This window comes from Mustela nivalis (genome assembly GCF_964662115.1).
Source record: "Mustela nivalis genome assembly, chromosome: 5".
Classification (NCBI taxonomy): domain Eukaryota; kingdom Metazoa; phylum Chordata; class Mammalia; order Carnivora; family Mustelidae; genus Mustela; species Mustela nivalis.
Window position 1 is genome coordinate 89,321,169 of NC_139024.1, and position 17,864 is coordinate 89,339,032.

The 17,864-nt window shown below is 40.5% G+C and overlaps 2 protein-coding genes across 6 annotated transcripts in view; one reads left to right on the forward strand and one right to left on the reverse strand.

Moving 5' to 3' along the window:
- XPO5 (exportin 5) overlaps positions 1-16,429 on the reverse strand; it is a 47,545-nt gene extending 31,116 nt beyond the window's left edge. The window contains exons 1-11 of one of the 3 annotated variants that reach the window (XM_082733141.1): positions 16,000-16,429; positions 13,876-13,997; positions 12,924-12,996; positions 11,891-12,028; positions 11,570-11,752; positions 8,096-8,122; positions 7,511-7,696; positions 6,574-6,650; positions 2,805-2,904; positions 1,516-1,599; positions 684-809 (exon numbers count right to left, since the gene is read on the reverse strand). In XM_082733141.1, the coding sequence (XP_082589267.1) occupies positions 684-809; positions 1,516-1,599; positions 2,805-2,904; positions 6,574-6,650; positions 7,511-7,696; positions 8,096-8,122; positions 11,570-11,752; positions 11,891-12,028; positions 12,924-12,996; positions 13,876-13,997; positions 16,000-16,104 (1,221 nt within the window). In that variant the 5' untranslated portion in view covers positions 16,105-16,429. The remainder of the gene's footprint in view (positions 1-683; positions 810-1,515; positions 1,600-2,804; positions 2,905-6,573; positions 6,651-7,510; positions 7,697-8,095; positions 8,123-11,569; positions 11,753-11,890; positions 12,029-12,923; positions 12,997-13,875; positions 13,998-15,999) is intronic. The other 2 variants (XM_082733139.1, XM_082733140.1) reach the window with 2 other exon arrangements.
- The window catches only part of POLH (DNA polymerase eta), a 32,852-nt gene continuing 31,330 nt past the window's right edge, over positions 16,343-17,864 (forward strand). For 2 of the 3 annotated variants that reach the window (XM_082733144.1, XM_082733145.1), the window contains exon 1: positions 16,396-16,688. The gene's annotated coding sequence lies outside the window, so the exon portion shown is untranslated. Of the gene's footprint in view, positions 16,689-17,864 lie in introns of all 3 variants that reach the window. The other variant, XM_082733143.1, reaches the window with a different exon arrangement.

Here is a 17,864-nt window from a genome sequence, read left to right on the forward strand (position 1 = left end):
AGGTCCCGCTCTCTGATTTTTACAAATCAAGATTAAGCATCTGTCAGCTGCAAGAACCCTTAGCAGATCTCAGAGAATTCATAAGGAATTCTATTCAAGTGGTAAGCAATTTGCTTCTACCTTCCTTCTTCCCTTCTCATTCACCTTCAGACCCTCACTAGATCTTATAAACAATCACATAGGACTTCATCTTGGAATCTTGGCTCCACCCTGCCTGCTTTTAAACTGGAAATAGCATTATCCCACTGCAAGATCATGGGTCACTGCTCTTGTCCTACTTTTTCCTAGCACCTAGCCCAACACTTTGTATAGAAGTGCTCCAAAATATGAAAAAGTAGATATAATAACTAGTTTGCACTACCTTCTTCTTGGTGAATAAGAGAATAATATACCCAACTATAGGACCCTAGTGACCAAAATGGGCTGTCAATAATGAAAATCTGCCCTATTATGTGTACTCACCTACATTCCTTTTTTTTTTTTTTTAAAGGTTTATTTGAGAAAGAATGAACGAATGAGCAGGAAAAGGGGCAGAAGGAGAGACAGAATCCCAAGCAGAGTCCCTGCTGAGTGCAGAGCCCAATGCAGGGCTTGATTCCACAATCTTATGATCATGATCAAGATGCTTAACCAACTAAGCCACCCAGGAACCCCCATTCCACATTTTGATTCCCACTGTTTACCTTGACCAAGTTAGTCATAGAAGCACGAAGATATTTTGGTATTATTGCTAATAGCAAAGGGTCACGGGACAGGATCTCATGCCGGAAAAGGGCCCCCCAAGTCATCTGAGTTGAAGAACGCAGAAACTAATGGGGGTGGGGAAAAAGAAAAAAAAGAAAGAAAAATCTCCGTTTAAGGATTTGGACTTTACATAAGCAGGATTATTACTGAGCCCCACAATTATCAAAAATATTTTTTCATGGAAATGAATCTCTATATACTCCTACACTGTCCATATTTACTCTATCCATAATGACTGCCTGTTACAGACCATGTATTAGTAAGACAAACTATGGGGTCAGGTGTAATTCCTGGAATCTCAGCTGAGCTCTACAACTTTTTCTTTTTTATTCTACACCCCAGGAGTCACATGTTCCACCAATTGAGCCAGCCAGGCATCCCTCTAGCACTTTCTTTAAGGGAAAAAAAGGATATGGGAATCTCAGGGTGGTATTACAAGAAAGCCTTAAATGTGTGAAATTAATTTTATAGCACAATCAATTAGACTTTTGCGTTTAAAATGCCTTGGGTGGGAAATCACCTGGGACACACCTCTCATCTGATTGAGCATCAGCAGAATATTACGTGAGGGGAAAACCTGCCAGTCTAGACAGTGCAACACTCCGTTCAGGAAGAAGATTCAACAATTCTCTTAATGAAATCACACCACAGTTATTTCATAGAGCCTTAAGAGTCACATTTTATACATGAGCTGTTAATTACTTCAAGCCATAGTGATTAATTTTGGCTTACCTAACTAAAATTTTCACACATTGCCTACATACAGTTTACCTGACTTGGATGGGTTGTGAAAGCAAGAAAAGATTCCAGGTATTTTCCAAAGTTTGCTGGTGTTTCTACATCAGAATCCACACCCTGAGGGACAAAAAGACGACTACATCAGTGACGCTGATGGGGGGCGGAAGAGGACAACGGGAGGAGTAGGGTAACAAACACAGCTGACTCTTGAACACAGGGGCTAAGGGTCAAAAATCCACATATAACTTTTCATTCCCCCAAAACTTAACTACTAACAGCCTCCTATAGACCAGAGGCCTTACTGATAATATAAACTGATTAACACATATTTCATATATGTATTATATACTGTGTCCTTACAATAAAGGAAGCTAAAAAAAAAGTTATTAAGAAAATTCTAAGAAAGAGAAAATACATTTATAGAACTGCATGTATTTATATCAAAAAATATCTGTGTCTAAGTGGACCCATGCAGTTCAAACCTGTGTTGTTCAAGGGTCAACTGTAGAGAACTTAAACCCTCACCAATTTCAGTTTTGAAAGGACTTTATACTTCCTTGTGACCTAAGGAAGGCATCAATTCAAGGGCTAAAAAGAGGAAAGGTGCTTTACCTCCTTAATCATCATCATTAAAACTCATTCTGTAGTCAAATACTAAAATGAAAAAGAGCATTCATTTCAGAAATCACAGAAAGAAAAAATCTGTATTATTTCTTCACACCTAGTCTATTCACATCTCTGTGACCAAATTTATTAAATAACCACTTGACGGCATACTTCGTATGTCTGAAGCTCTATCCTCTCTAACCATCCAAACCACCATAAAAAGGCACAATATCAGATGCGAATTGTCTGTACCAATGTCCTATCTCTCAATTTGTAAGACAAGTTATTAAATATTTCCCTAAAGACAGGTATTTCTAGGTCAATCACATTAAAGTTTTCCTTTATGATCAATAACACAAATCCTTTAAATTTGAGAAGAGGGCTCTTTATTCAAATGCATAATATTTCATGATCTAATAGGACTCTAGCAAACTGACATTCTACAAGTACCAAAATTCACAAGAATAGCAATGCTGACTTCATGGAATAACAGATGTGGATGCTTCCTGTTAACATCAATAACTGACTTGTTAAAAGAAATTCACTCACTCGAACCCTGTTACAGTAACTTAATCTATAAAATAACATGAAATAACCTGTAGGGCAATGCTCCACAAGGCTAAAATTAATGGCATGTTTCACTCATTATACAAACGTTAACTTTCTAAATGCTCTGCTCAAATGGCCCTGAAACTCTCCAGAAAGTAAGTGCTCACCAGTAATGCACACAGCTGATTCCCCAGAGCACACAACACCTGACACAGTCTCTTCAGGAAGACATAATGTTTTTCTACCAAGCCTCCTCCATCAGCAGTCCTGTGAAATGAGAAAATAAATGCTATTAATTGCACATCAAGAGAACTAAAAAGATTCCCATCAAATGGAGCTGTATGTGGTCTGTGCTTCAACATTCAAATTTCTGTTGATTATTAAAGTTAAAAAGCAAAAAAACCTCAAACACTGAAGGATCAATGAGGAACAGGGTTCAATGCAATCTTATCTCTCAAAGAAGCAATTTAGTTCTGCACATTATATGGTCCTTGAGTACTGTGGATTAATAACATAAACTCTGAGTAGGACTGCATACAACAATGCACACACTTACAAGCATTCACTGATACCCGGGGAAGACTTAAAAAGAGATGTGTAGGAAAGCATTTAATAATTCCTTACACCACGGACAAAACTGAAAGGGTTATAACAAGAGAAAGAAAAGACAAGCCACAGACTGGGAGAAAATATCTGTAAAAGTCACATCTAAAAAAGAACTGCTGAAAAAAAAAAAAAAAAAAAAAAAAAAAGAACTGCTGGGCGCCTGGGTGGCTCAGTGGGTTAAAGCCTCTGCCTTTGGCTCAGGTCATGATCCCAGGGTCCTGGGATCGAGGCCTGGCATCCCAGAGCCCTGGGATCGGGCTCTCTGCTCAGCAGGGAGCCTGCTTCTCCATCTTTTTCTGCCTGCCTCTCTGCCTACTTGTGATCTCTGTCTGTCAAATAAATAAATAAAGTCTTAAAAAAAAAAAAAGAACTGTTATCCAAAATATATAAGGAACTTTTAAAACTCAATAATAAGAAAACAACCTGATTAAAACACAAACCAAAGAGCTTAACAGACATCTCACCAAAGATACAGAGATGACAAATAAATTTATGAAAAGATACTACACAACATATGTCATTAGGAAATTGCAAATTCAAGTAAGATACCACTCACACCTACTAGAATGGCCAAAATCCAGACCACTGACAACACCAAATGCTGTGAAGGGTGTGGAACAACAGGAACTCTCATTCACTGCTGGTGAGAATGCAAAATGGTACAGCCACTTTGAAGACAATTTGAGTTTCTTACAAAACTAAGCACACTCTTAACAAATAGTTCAGCAATCATACTTCTTAGGATTTACCCAAAGGAGTTGAAAACACATTCACACAAAGACCTTCATGTTTATACCATGTTAAACCTAGATGTTTATTGCTGCTTTATTCATAATTGGCAAAATTTCGAAGCAACCACGATGCCTTTTGGTAGGTGAATGAATAAACTGGTATAATAATGAATAAACTGGTATAATATCCATACAATGGAATATTATTCACTGTTAACAAGGAACAAGCTATCAAGGCCATGAAAACTCATGGAAAAACTCTAAATGTATACTACCAATTGAAAGAAGTCAATCTGAAAAACTTATACATTATGTGATTCCAACTATATGATGTTCTGGAAAAGGCAAAACTATGGATAAAGTAAAAAGATCAGATCAGTTGTTGCCAGAGGTTGGGGTCGTGGAGAAGAGATGAATAGGCAGAGCTCAGAGGCTCTTTTGGGCAGTGAAAATACTCTGCAGAATAACTGTAATGATACAAGTTATTAGACATTTGTCGAAACCCAGAAACTGTACCCATAGAATGTACAACACCAAGAGTGAACCCTGAAGTAAACTACGGACTTTGGATGATTATGACGTGTCAGTGTAAGTTCTTCAATTGTAATAAATATACTCCTCTGGTTGGGGATGTTGATAATGGGGAAAGCTACACATGTTGGGGGGTGGGGGCATGGGAAAGCTCTGTACCTTTTCTGAGTTTTGCTGTGAACCTGAAATTGCTCTTAAAATGTAAGCCTTAAAAATAAAAAGCAGGGGCGCCTGGGTGGCTCAGTGGGTTAAAGCCTCTGCCTTTGGCTCAGGTCATGATCTCAGGGTCCTGGGATCGAGTCCCGCATCAGGCTCTCTGCTCAGCAGGGAGCCTGCTTCCCTATCTCTCTCTCTCTGGCTGCCTCTCCATCTACTTGTGATTTCTCTCTGTCAAATTAATAAATAAAAAATCTTAAAAAAAAAAAAATTTTTTTTTAATAATAAAAAAAATAAAAAGCAATAAAAACATAACTCTATGTGTCACTTCTCAAAGTCATTTAGTTCAGATCTGTAATCTCTTAGCTACTATTTTAGAATCCAACAACTCTTTGAAAAAGGGGCCTGGGAGGCTCAGTCAGTTAGTGTCTGCCTTCAGCTCAGGTCATGATCTCTAGGTCCTGGGATCATGTCCCACACTGGGCTCCCCGCACAGCAGGGAGTGAGCTTCTCTCCCTTTGCCCCTCCCCGAAAACCGCACAAGTGCACTCTCTCTCTTTAAAATAAATAAAATCTTAAAAAAAAAAAAAATTATAGGGGCGCCTGGGTGGCTCAGTGGGTTAAAGCCTCTGCCTTTGGCTCAGGTCATGATCGCGGGGTCCTGGGATCGAGCCCCACATCCGGCTCTCTGCTTGGCAGGGAGCCTAATTCCTCCTCTCTGCCTGCCTCTCTGCCTACTTGTGATCTCTCTCTGTCAAATAAATAAATAAAATCTTTGAAAAAAAAATTATAACTTACTTGGTGGCAAAACCTGACTGAAATGATGCAGGACTCTTCGCACCAAGAAAGAATTAATAATAACTAGTGTAGGCAGCAGCCATATTAGCTGTGTTCCTGAGGCAGCTGAGTATAACATAAAAAGCATGGGCCTCAGGGTAAGCAAGACCTGGGCTCCAGTTATGTTGAGGGACACTATGACATTATGGTTTCTAATGGAGGCTCTCAAGTCTTATTGCCTGGGTTCGAATTATTGTTTTACTAACCAGTAAAGTAAGTAACACAAACGGATACGGGACACCTAGGTTTGAATGTCACAGTTTCTATGAAACTAAGAAAATGGGCCTGGGGAACAGTTAATTAGAGTGGCCACCCAAAAGACATGTTATGAATTTAATTAAAAAGATCCCTTAAAAACAGAGCTAGTCTCCAGAGAAAAGAAAGCCATCATAAAAGCTGTGTGTATCTCTTTTCATTTGTCCCTAGGACTAAGAGAATGGTATCCAAAAAAAAAAAAAAAAAAATGCTTCAGTGGTCTTTGCAGTACAGTTCTACCTGTCTTCCTGGTAAGAAACATGTATCAAGAAATACTCAAATATCTTACAAAGCAATTAAAAATGAAAAAAAGTGGAAGCCAGTATTTTAGGACACAGAATGTGTTTGCAGGTCCCATGCATGCACTTTTCATTGAACACACTGTTCCTGCTGCTTCCAAGAGCCTCAGCACTTCAGGCACTGATTACTTTGAGCAGGAGAGGAAGGAGCAGCGTCTGGAGTTCTGCAGTCAAGGCAGGCTCTGGGGCAGACTCTGGTCCAGAAGATCAGAGCATTCTCAGGCCTAGGCACCAGCGCTACTAGGAGGCTTGGGGATCACCAGAAGCAAACAGAATCAAGGAGATGAGCTGTCTGGGAAGAATGGGGAAAACTGTGAAAGTGACTGCATATAGAGTCAATGGCCACAACTTCTTTCCAGCATAAGGTCTTTAAAAAGGTTAAAAATTAAGGATTGCTTAATTTTCAAATTAAAAACACTGTCAATTGACTGCCAGCATTCAAATAGGAACTTCAGATATACAGGTATAAACTACAGAAATGACAAAGAAATTAGAAAACACATAGAAAAGTAGATACTCACTGTGCAGCAGAGAGTATGTAATGCATGGCAACATCCCCAAATAAAACCATCAAGGGCTTCCGGTCTTCCAACTTGCCCTAGAACCAATTTTAGGGAAACAAGAAATACAAACTGTTATTAAAAGCCTCCAAGTTACTAGCATTTCCTATACCTATATAATCAAATATATTGACTTCATAATTTCTCATGGTCCCAGGGCTAACTAAACACTGGAGAAAACGCCAATTCTTTAAAATCAAAATGGGGGGTGCCTGGGTGGCTCAGTGGTTAAAGCCTCTGCCTTCAGCTCAGGTCATGATCCCAGGGTCCTGGGATCCAGCCCCACGTTGGGCTCTCTGCTCCACAGAGAGCCTGCTTCTTCCTCTCTCTCTCTTTCTCTCTCTCTCTCTCTGCCTGCCTCTCTGCCTACTTGTGATTTCTCGCTCTCTGTCAAATAAATAAAATCTTAAAAAAAAAAAAAATCAAAACGGGCTTTCTAGTTCTTCCATTTTTAAATGTGTTGGTCAATAATGCTGATATGATAACAAAATAAATTATATCTAAAGATAATATTCCTACAGAGAAAAGAATCACAGTCATTTGTTAGCCCAGGCGAATATAAAGCCAGTGCAGCCACCACTTAAGATTCTTTCACATGACACTGTTTTATATTTTAGTATTACTTTCATCTTGTTTCCTCAGTGTGAAATGCCAAGACTCATAGCAGTTTCAAGAATAAGGTAGCCCGACAAATCTCCGTATATGCTGCCAATGGATCCCTAGGATCCTGGAAAGCTACTATCCAAAGAGGTCGGAGGCAGACAATGAAATTGGTGTCAGGTAAAAAGAAATCCCAAACTTTCTGATGTCTTCCTGCCACAACATACACTTCAGACACACTTACACACCACCCCGCAGAGACTTTGAGGATAAAAGTCAGTTTGAAGTGGTAACTTACTTTTCTGCTGACTGCAATGAGAAGACACTCAGCTGCTCCTAACTGAAGCTCCTGTTCATTCAGAAGCAGGCAGAGCATCTCTAAGAGCTTACAGTTTTCGGCAGTAATATGACTCATGGACACCCAGTCAATGTAGCCTGCCAGAGTATTCAGCGCAGCGACTCCTACTCGACAGTTTGCTTGGGCCTGTGTGAAAAGAAAAAACTTTTAATCATTAAGTCTTCACTGATGGACAAAGAGGCTGTGGTTATACCTGAGCTCCTTCTAGTCTCTAATTCTAAAAAGAAAACGATTAAAAAAAAAAAAAGGTACTCATGTAACAGCCAGACAGGGAATTCAAAGGTCTTCTTTTGCTGCACAATCACTTCTTAAACAGCATTCTCAATGTCTGTCAATAAGATCATACTGGCATGGGTAAGCATTTCATCTCCTCTGATAAATTGGAAAAACTGTAATTCTAACTCCCTTCTACCATTGCTCAGTGGTCACCTAAACCAAGGCTGAGGTTACCCTCCACTAGGTATATGCATCTCTGTACCTGAAAGCCTCAAAGAAGTCTCCTTCCAACTCCACAAGAGCTCTTACCTTTGACTCCTGAGAATTATCTGTCTTCTGAAAGAAAAGAAGTATAAGGATCCAATGTTTTTAATGAGCAAAGGCTATGTAATAACTTTCCACCCACTCAATAAAGTCCCTTGAATAAAGATTTTAAATAGACTCAACTTTTAACCTTGGAAAAGAATACAACTGGACTAACATTTAGCTGTTATTTCCCCTAAGGAGGACAGGTTATTTTAATTTTAGCAATAGGACAAAAGTTAGTATCTAAAGAGCTTACACAAATTTGTTACAACATTAAGTCCACAAAGACAGCTTCAAAGAACACTGTTTAGAAAGAAATGCAACAGATGAATAGGGCTCCACACTGCTAAGAATCAAAGAAATATAATTCAAAACAAAATATGACCATTGTTCATATTCAAATAAAGGTAAGTTATGACTAACAAAAGAATATTAAAATGATGTAATATAAACGGAAAAAGCGAGACAAAATTAAATGAATATAATTTATGACCATGTTTGTATGGAAATAACTACAGGAAAATCACACGCACAAGTATCACATGCTAAATAGATAAAAATAATGTCCATTCAGTAAACGTACAATTATTACATTATAACTGATATCAACTTTTATACTTCGAATTTCATAAATATTATATGATGCTTATAATTTATATGTACAAAATTAGTATTTTCCCAAAAAAACTTCTAAAAATAAAATTAAGATTAACTCCTGAAGACAGATAAAGGGGAACAGAAGCAGGAACAACAACTTTGGAAGTCCCTGAAAAGTCACTGCTATTAGGAGTATAAAGGATTTGTTCTACAATTGCAATTCTGTTCTACAATTACAAAAGAATACATCTGGGGTGCCTGGGTGGCTCAGATGGTTAAGCGTCTGCCTTTGGCTCAGGTCATGATCCCAGGGTGCTGGGATCGAGTCCCACATTGGGCTCCCTGCTCTGCGGGGAGCCTGCTTCTCCCTCTACCGCTCCCCCTGCTTGTGCTCTTTCACTCTCTCAAATAAATATATAAAATCTTTAAAAAAAAAACAAGCAAAACAAAAACAAAAGAATACATTTGTTAAAGGACAAGTATTAAGCCTTCATCATCAGTGATGGAATAGAGGTGTCAATGGGCAGAGAGGAAGAGAACCCTCTCATACCAGCATTTACTACTGATGCTGCCCAAGAAGGAAAATGAATCCAAGTGACAACAGCGAAGTTCAGTCTTTCCTCTCCAACAATTTTTCAGCCCCTGTTCAAGCATCTATGCCCCCTTAGACCAATGCAGGGCCCAGGTCACTGGACAGGGAGAATGTGCCTACCCATCCTATCACTGTTTACCATTCAACCTACTCCCCACCTGGGAGGGTGAAGGGAAGGAAGCTGGAAGCTGAGATGTAAAAAGAGAAGGGATGGAATTTCTCAAGCAAAAAAGTTGTTCTGGGTCCACAAGATAGCTCTTGGTGTGCTCTGGTCTTGGACACAAGAGGTACAGGTTTAACAGATGAAGGGAACTGAAACAGAGACTAAAGAAAAACCCCACAGTGGATGTGGGGTTTTCTAATGTCTCAGGCCATCATCACTCACTGCCCTGCTGGGGGCACGTTGGCTAGACTGTCAGGGCATCTGAGGAGTCATAGTTTGCTCCCCTTCTCCTACAGATGAATTCTCCTAGATGAGAAGGAAAAGAATCCCTCCTTCACTCTCAATACACGTAAGTTTTTGAGTGCAAGTATTTTCCTGATATTTTCTTTTGAAAGATTTTGGGGATAGACCATTTTAGTATAAGGAATGAGACTTGAATTCCACTATAACCATTTATCAGGGGATCTTCAATAATTATTCTGTGGGCCTTGGTTTCTTCATCCATACAATGGAGACTGTACTTTCTCTTTGGGGTTGTTTTGAAGATTAAGTAACATGTAAAGTGCAAGTATATGGCATATATTAGGCACTTACTATGAGTTCCTCCCGACTCCAACAGCTCACAGTACTTTCCCATCATTTGTGTTAGTACCTAGCACTTCTCTAAAAGCTGCCAGGGGCATAAAAAAAACCTAATTTTAATTAATTCTATTATGTGAAATAAGCACATGTAAGAATTCTAGATCAGGGTTTTTCTTTTCCTGTTTTTTTTTTTAGGTGAGGGTAAGTGGGGCAAGGGATAGAGAGAGACAGACTCTTAAGCAGGCTCCATGCTCAGTGCACACCCCAACGTGGGGCTCAATCATGACCCTGGGATCATGACCTGAACTGAAATCAAGAGCTGGATGGCTTAACCGACTGAGCCACCTAGGCATCCTTAGATCAGGGTTTTTCAACTTTAATACTATCGGCAATTTGGGTTGGATAATTCTTTATTGGGGAGGAACAATTCTGTGTGTTATACAATGTTAAGCAGTATACCTGGCCTCTACCCACTAGATGTCAGCAGCCGGCCCCTGGTTGTTGAACATGTGGGGCAAAACTGTCCCTTGCTGAGAATCACTGTACTAGATGAACTTTCACATGGCTTTCTTCTGAAGGCTCTCTTAAAAATGACAGTGGTTGGAAACACAGTATCTAGCTGCCTTTTTCTGTAGAATACTTTGTCGGGAAGAGTAAAATACAGGTATTTCCCACTTTTTGTAAGCTCGTGTTAGGAAACTGATTTTCTCAAGACCCACATTAGTACCTGTTTTCTCTAACTGAAAATCTGAAGAGGATTTTCTGCTTTTACTTTAAAGAAAAGCGAAAAGCAAAAATAGCTTTCAGTGCTTGTTTCATAGCAAGACCTTAGGCCTTATGGAGGCACCACTAAGTTCCTTTCCCACAAACCACACTCAGCATCTCAGCACCAAGCAGCCATAGCTGTGAACTGTGTCTGTGACCATCTGTGCTTTCTCTTGATTTATTTTGTATATCTGTTAGCAAGATATGTCCTAAGGTGTCAGAAAAGCTAAGGAGAGGTTATTTCTTAAGTGTGGGAATGCTCAAAAATTACCCCATATAAATTAACGTTAATTTCTTCTTCATTTTATGCCATTTGGGCTTACAAAAGATTTCAAAGGAATGCTCTTCTTTCAGGTAGCAGGGGAACCCTGTACCAAGAACCATATAATCAAGATGAACAAAACCTGGCAATTTCTTGCAAAAGGGACCAGGATTAAATATGGGATCAAAATATAAAAGGGATGCTGTCCTGACCTACCAAGAATCTGGGCTTTAAATACTTTAAATATTAAGAATTAACCATTTTAATACTGTTTTTAAGAACTTTCTTACTATAAAGGATTATTTTTTTAACATGGGAACTCACTGACCTGAGTTTCTCGGAAAATTAGTTCCAGTTCTTCCTGTCATCTGTTTCTCTTTTGCTTATAAAATGGTTTTCTTTTGCTGATCTAGACACCCTAATTCCTTGCTGACAGATTATTTTAACTTTACAAAACAAACAACAAAACTACTCATAATAGAAAACAGAACTTTTGGGAGATAGGGTAGCCCTTACCACTTGTCGGTACTTGTTTACATTTTCTTGAAGCGTGTTAAGTAGAAAACTGAAGATCTTTTCCATGTTCTGGGTTAATGTTTGCTGGATATCCCTTCTTCTCTGAGGTGGTAGTGTCTGAAAGGTCACTACATCCTCTGCCAGTCGTAGAAGGATAAACATCACTAATTCGGTCTGTGTTTCCTATACAATAGAAATAAGCTAATTAAACTGAAACCTCTTTTTCACCATAGGTATGCCAAAAAGCTCTTTTCTGTTGACAAAACAAACTCTAGAACAGGCCCCCAAAATAAAATGAACTGATATAGTTATATTCCATACCCCCTGTTTGGAAAGGGTATCCAATTCTATTAGCATATCAGGCCAGTGCTGCGGCCACTCCCGCTTGATCATTTCTACTACAATTCGAGACAAAACATCTTTAATATGGTTCTCCTCTTCCAAAATATCCAGTGTTCCCTGAAAAAGAATAGGATAGTAAGAGGTTTGCAAGACTGAATTTAAAAAACCTTAAAAAAAACCCCAAACCCCACGCTGAGTAAGTGTATGGAACTCCACAGCAGGCTTGCTTTTAAACTAAACAGAGTAAACAAACCTGCTCTCCACGACTGAGTCACTTATCCTGCATTCTCACTAACCATTTTCCTCACTTAAAACTTAAGTAAGGGCTGAATCAGCTAATAAAGTGACTGTTGCACAGAGCAAGGAAGACATCATTGTTTTCCTTTACAAACTGAAGAGACTCTCAGAACGCCAAAGTTGAAGAGTACAGAAATGAAGACAGTAAGAAGCTGATAAAATGAGACAGGAGTAGCAACTAAATATTTTACCGATAGTTTTAGCATTGTAAGAGACAAATCATTCCTGGGACTTGTCCTTCTGGAGTTTGGTATCAAAATTAGTGAATTAGGATTTCTATCAAGTTTTCCAAGAACTAGCAAAAAACAAATCCCAAGTTGATTAATAATTTTGAAGGGGATCTTTTTCTATTGAAGGCACTCAACTTTGGAGAAGAAAAGGTAGGAATTCAACTTTTCATGCCATTTGTAATAAAGAAGAAAAAAGGCTGTGGATTTTAAGCATGTCCAAAGTGCTATTCTAATTCCCAATACTAATTCATCCTGCATATTTTGTATTTTGTTAAAATCATACAGTAATTTAGTTTGGAATAAAAGGAAACAGCAAAGTACAATCTAATTTAGATCTAAGAATCTTGTTCATTTGCTGAAACTCTCTCATCTCTGTTGAGCATGCTGTCCAACCTACACAGAACTAGTGAACATAAATGCTGAAGAAGTCACCCTTAGTCTAAACTACCTCTGAAACACAAGTCTTCCAACCAATCATTCCTTACATTTGCAATCAGCTCCATGACACTGTTCTTCAGATAGACCTTCTCCAATCGAGACATGCTGTTCCACCGAAACCTGGCCACCAAAATGTGTAAGGTCAAAAGAACCACATTAGAAGTCTTCGTAAGTGACTGGCTTTGATTTTGTGTTGTATTATGCTAGCGATTCCACCAAGAAATTATACTTTTGATTTTGTACCCTTCAAAGAATGAACAAGAACACTCTATATTCAACAAAAATGCTGACAGAAAAATTCTTAGGAAAAAGTTCTATATAGGAAGTAGTCCACTAATTGAAATTCACATAGGATTTGTGAGATTAGCTTTCCCCCTTGATTTCACTGATAGCCCAAAAGCAAATATATACAAATGTAGTTGCTTTTCAGAAAATAATAATGGTGATACTATTAACTCCTCTTTTGTGCTGGCTTATGGATAACACAATCCCACAAAAACTATGGCTAAGTCTTAAAAGCTGATTCCTCTGATAGACACTGGGGGTAAAAGACTCAAGTTAGGAAGGATTTTCAGTTTTTCTCATATAACCCTGTTTCAGATTTGCCATTCAGAGAAGGAACACACTCAAACTAAAAAAAAAAAAATTAAAAGCACAATCCCTAATCATAGATTTAATTACCTAAACACTGTATTATTCCTAAAAGACTTTGAGATCTCATGGCATATAGCAGGAGCTCAATACTCATTGAACTATCAGCTAATATTTGTAGAATGCTTAATATATACCATGTATTTTACATAACTGAAGAAACTGAAGAGGAAGATTAAGTCTTGAATTAAGAGAGCTCTTGAGGCTGTGATAATCTCTTGGGGATCATTCCTTTCTTCTTGGCAATTTTTCTTTTCTACTCACCTAAAGATTATCTCTATGAGTTATATAACAAATAAAGATTTGCTCTCTCACAGACTTCGGTGGTACTGTCCAAAAGCTCCTTACTTGACAACGTGTTCCAGGATTTGGAGGCCAAAATGTCTGACGATGGGTATCTGGGTTTTCTCAGCCAACCTCAAGCCACAGGGGACACAGATAGGACACTTTTCTTTAAACTCCTCACAAAACTGAAACAAAAAAAAAGTTAGTATTTCCCTTAGGAAGCAAGTGAGAGTGGGGATTAAAAAAAATTTTTTTAGGGGACGCCTGGGTGGCTCAGTGGATTGGGCCGCTGCCTTTGGCTCAGGTCATGATCTCAGTGTCCTGGGATCGAGCCTCACATTGAGCTCTTTGCTCAGCGGGAGCCTGCTTCTCTCTCTCTCTCTCTCTGCCTGACTCTCCGCCGACTTGTGATCTCTCTCTCTGTCAAATAAATAAATAAAATCTTTAAAAATATATATATATTTTTTTAGGGGCGCCTGGGTGGCTCAGTGGTTTAAGGACTCTGCCTTCGGCTCAGGTCATGATCCCAGGGTTCTGGGATGGAGCCCTGCATCGGGCTCTCTGCTCAGCAGGGAGCCTGCTTCCTCCTCTCTCTCTCTCTACCTGCCTTTCTCCTGACTTGAGAGCTCTATCAAATAAATAAAATCTTTAAAAAAATTTTTTTTTAAACTTCATCTTAAAAAACTCCAACCTGGGCGCCTGGGTGGCTCGGTGGTCGGGCCGCTGCCTTCGGCTCAGGTCATGATCTCAGGGTCCTGGGATCGAGTCCCGCATCGGGCTCTCTGCTCAGCAGGGAGCCTGCTTCCTCCTCTCTCTCTCTCTCTGCCTGCCTCTCTGCCTACTTGTGATTTCTCTCTGTCAAATAAATAAATAAAATCTTAAAAAAAAAAAAAAACAAAACTCCAACCTGTGATATATTTTTAAACTGCAAAATTTAGATCAATACTATATGAATAAAGAACTGATAAACATTCCTTTCACTTGGATAGTTATATTTTCTATGCTATGGCCAAATAATGTTGAAAAAAACAAGACTGACATAAACAAGCAAAAAATTATTTGCTAGAGTTATACCCCTGAAGTATATAGGGATGAAATGACAATTTCTAGGATTTACTTTAAAAAAAGGTAGGGGGAAGGAATAAAGCAAATGTGGCAAAATCTTTATAACTCCTGTAGTAGTATTCTCTTTACTTTGTGTATATTTTTAGTATTTCACAGTAAAAAAAAACTAATGAAACCCAACTTTTTCTCATTCCAAATCCTGTGGCAGACATCTATGTTTTTAAAAGTAAAGTTTTTCCCAAATGATGTTCACTCTATAAAGTTAAAAGATTTAAAACACACACAGCACTTAACTGGAATTAATAAAAAACTTTTAAAAAATGTATGCACAGGTGTTTTTCCTAATGACCATCTCACACCCCACACAAATAGTCTGATGTGGGAATAAGTTCACATTTTATTAGCATCCCAATTTGTAACACAAAAGTCAGTCCCAGGAGCTGAGCATCCGGACTCAAGAAAACTACTTTCAGGAAACCAAAGTACCCTTGTTAAAATGCAAAGTAAGTGGTAGAAGTTCATCTTTGCGCAAAACAGCCTGAGAACAGAACACAGTAAAAGAACATGGGGGGGAGGGGTGAGAATTAGCCCAGAGATAACCCAAGACACAGAATAGGATTAATGAAGAGTCTAAAAAAGTAAATAAAGTGGCGCTGGGAGGCTGGAGCTCGAGTAGGACGAGTCACGAAGATGTAAGGAAACGTAATGCAGGGGAGACCGTCAAGAACGTAGCTAGCTGGTGTTGGGGACGTGATGGGCACGTGCACTACGGGAATGCTAGGGGATGTGGGGCTTCGGTAATAAAACAGAAGCATCCGGCTGTGGTGCGGGCTGAAGAGAAGTGGGGAAAGGAGAGGAGAGGGCAGCGGGAAGTGGCAGTGAGATGAGAAGCAGCAAGGAATCGGAAGGTCCCGAGAGAAGGGCAGGCGCGGCTAGAAGAGAAAGCCCGGAGTGAGAAGAGCCGCGGAGGGCGGGGAAGGGAAAGGCTAAGGCCCCCCGGGGTTGGGAAAGGAGGTCCAAGGGCCGCGTGGGCAGAAAACCAGCACGGCTTCAGGCGGCTGGGGCACCGCTGGGGTTGGGGGAGGGTCTTGGGGCAGGCCCGGGGCGCCAAACTCCGTCTACCTTGAGGGCTTCCAGCCGGTAGCGCTGGGTGGAGCTGGGGTCCATCATGACCGTCACCGCTTTCACCAGCTGCTCACACAACGCATTCACTTGATCCATCGCCATGGCTAGTGCCACGCGCCGCAAGCGCGGTCCACGGCCGGCCCGGGAGCACGAGGTACCGACAGCTCCCTTCGCGGGACCACAAGCTGGTACCGGGCCGCGGCGGGCTGGGGGGTGGGGAGCGAGAGGAGGAGCGTGAGCTGTAGAAGCTCCAGCTTGCAAGGAACCGGGGTTGCGCACGCGCCCAACTCGCCACTGCGCACGCGCCCGCGGAAGTGGCGGCTCCGGTGTGACGGTTGCTTCTCGGTAGGCGGAGCGGAGGACGGAAGGGCAGCAGTGCGCAGGCGCTTCAACGGCCTTTTTGCTGCGCGCGCGCTGTCTGATCTCTGTTTGGAGCGCTGGCTATTGAGCGCGCAAACCCTGTGTAGGCCCGCTGGGCAGTGCGGGCGGTGCCCGCGTCAGTGGTCGACTGTGACCTGTGCTTCAATTTTCCGTCGTCACGGGAAATAAATCTCTCGAAGCCGACTGGTCCTCTCCTGGAAAGAGGGCAGATATTCAGGACTCCTTCACCTTCCTTCCAGTGGACAGCGAGCCTGGCATCGTTGGCGTCCGTGGTTGCCCGTTCTTCCAGGTGCTTTGTCACACTGGTAAGAGAATTTAGAACCGTTCAGTATCGCTGTTTTCAGACTTTTCATGTTGTCTTGGCTGTTGGTTTATGCTATAGCAGTGGCTGGTGGTGTCGTTGGGCCGAAATTCGGTAAAACAGAAGAGCATGCTTAGACGTAAGGCCCCGGTATGGTCCCCTAAGAGGAATTTTCTTGTGGGAAAACGGCATTTTCGGGGCACCTGGGTGGCTCAGTGGGTTGGGGCCTCTGCCTCGGCTCAGGTCATGATCCCAGGATCCTGGGATCGAGTCCCGCATCGGGCTCTCTGCTCAGAGGGGAGCCTGCTTCTCCCTCTCATAAATCTCCCTCTTCAGTTATGCTTATTTTCCTTAGATGTGTTGTCGCCTGAACGGCACCAAACTTTGCACAGATGGTGATGAGTCGAGATATAATTGCAATTATTGAAGGCTTATGCAGTTTGGATCATTTGAAGTGCTACATATAAGACTTCAAAACTGTCCTCCTTATTCGGGAAGGGGGGTTTTTTGGCAGCGAGTGTGTTTCATTTTTCCATCTTTAAAAAGCTCTTGCTTTCTTCAGCACAATACATAACTTGCACGCTTGAGCAGCTTCATTATCTGTTGCAGTTTGAGTATTGGTTTTTGTGTTTGTTTACTCAGTAAAGTGTTTGCTGGATTTAAATCACGTCTTCCTCTAACGCCATTTCTCCTATTTGCATCTAGCATGGTACTTCCCTGGTGGGTTTATATATGTGTGTGTGTGTGTGTGTGTGTGTGTGTGTGTGTGTGTGTGTGTGAGACAGTGTGTTTACTGTTTTTATTCTGGCATTATCTGTTGGAGTGCAACACAAAAACCACTTCCTTTCATGGAAGGTGATTTCTGACATGTTACGGTTTTAACTTAACAAATATTTAAAGTTACACATTCTTCCAGTTTTCAGTGAGTGGAATTTACAAGGAATTAATGCCTTGATTACTCAGATTTTTTAATTCATTGTTTTTTTACATTAATCTTCTGTCATTGTTAGTTGCATGCCATTTTTTTCAAGGTGAATGTTAATTGTTGACGCTTCTTTTTAATACAGCCCAGTGCTTACTCAACTGTATAACCTATGTTTCTCATATTTAAATCAGGGATTACTGGTGTTTCCATAAGTATCTTAATTACTTTAAGTCAGTTGTTAGCAATCTCTGCTAC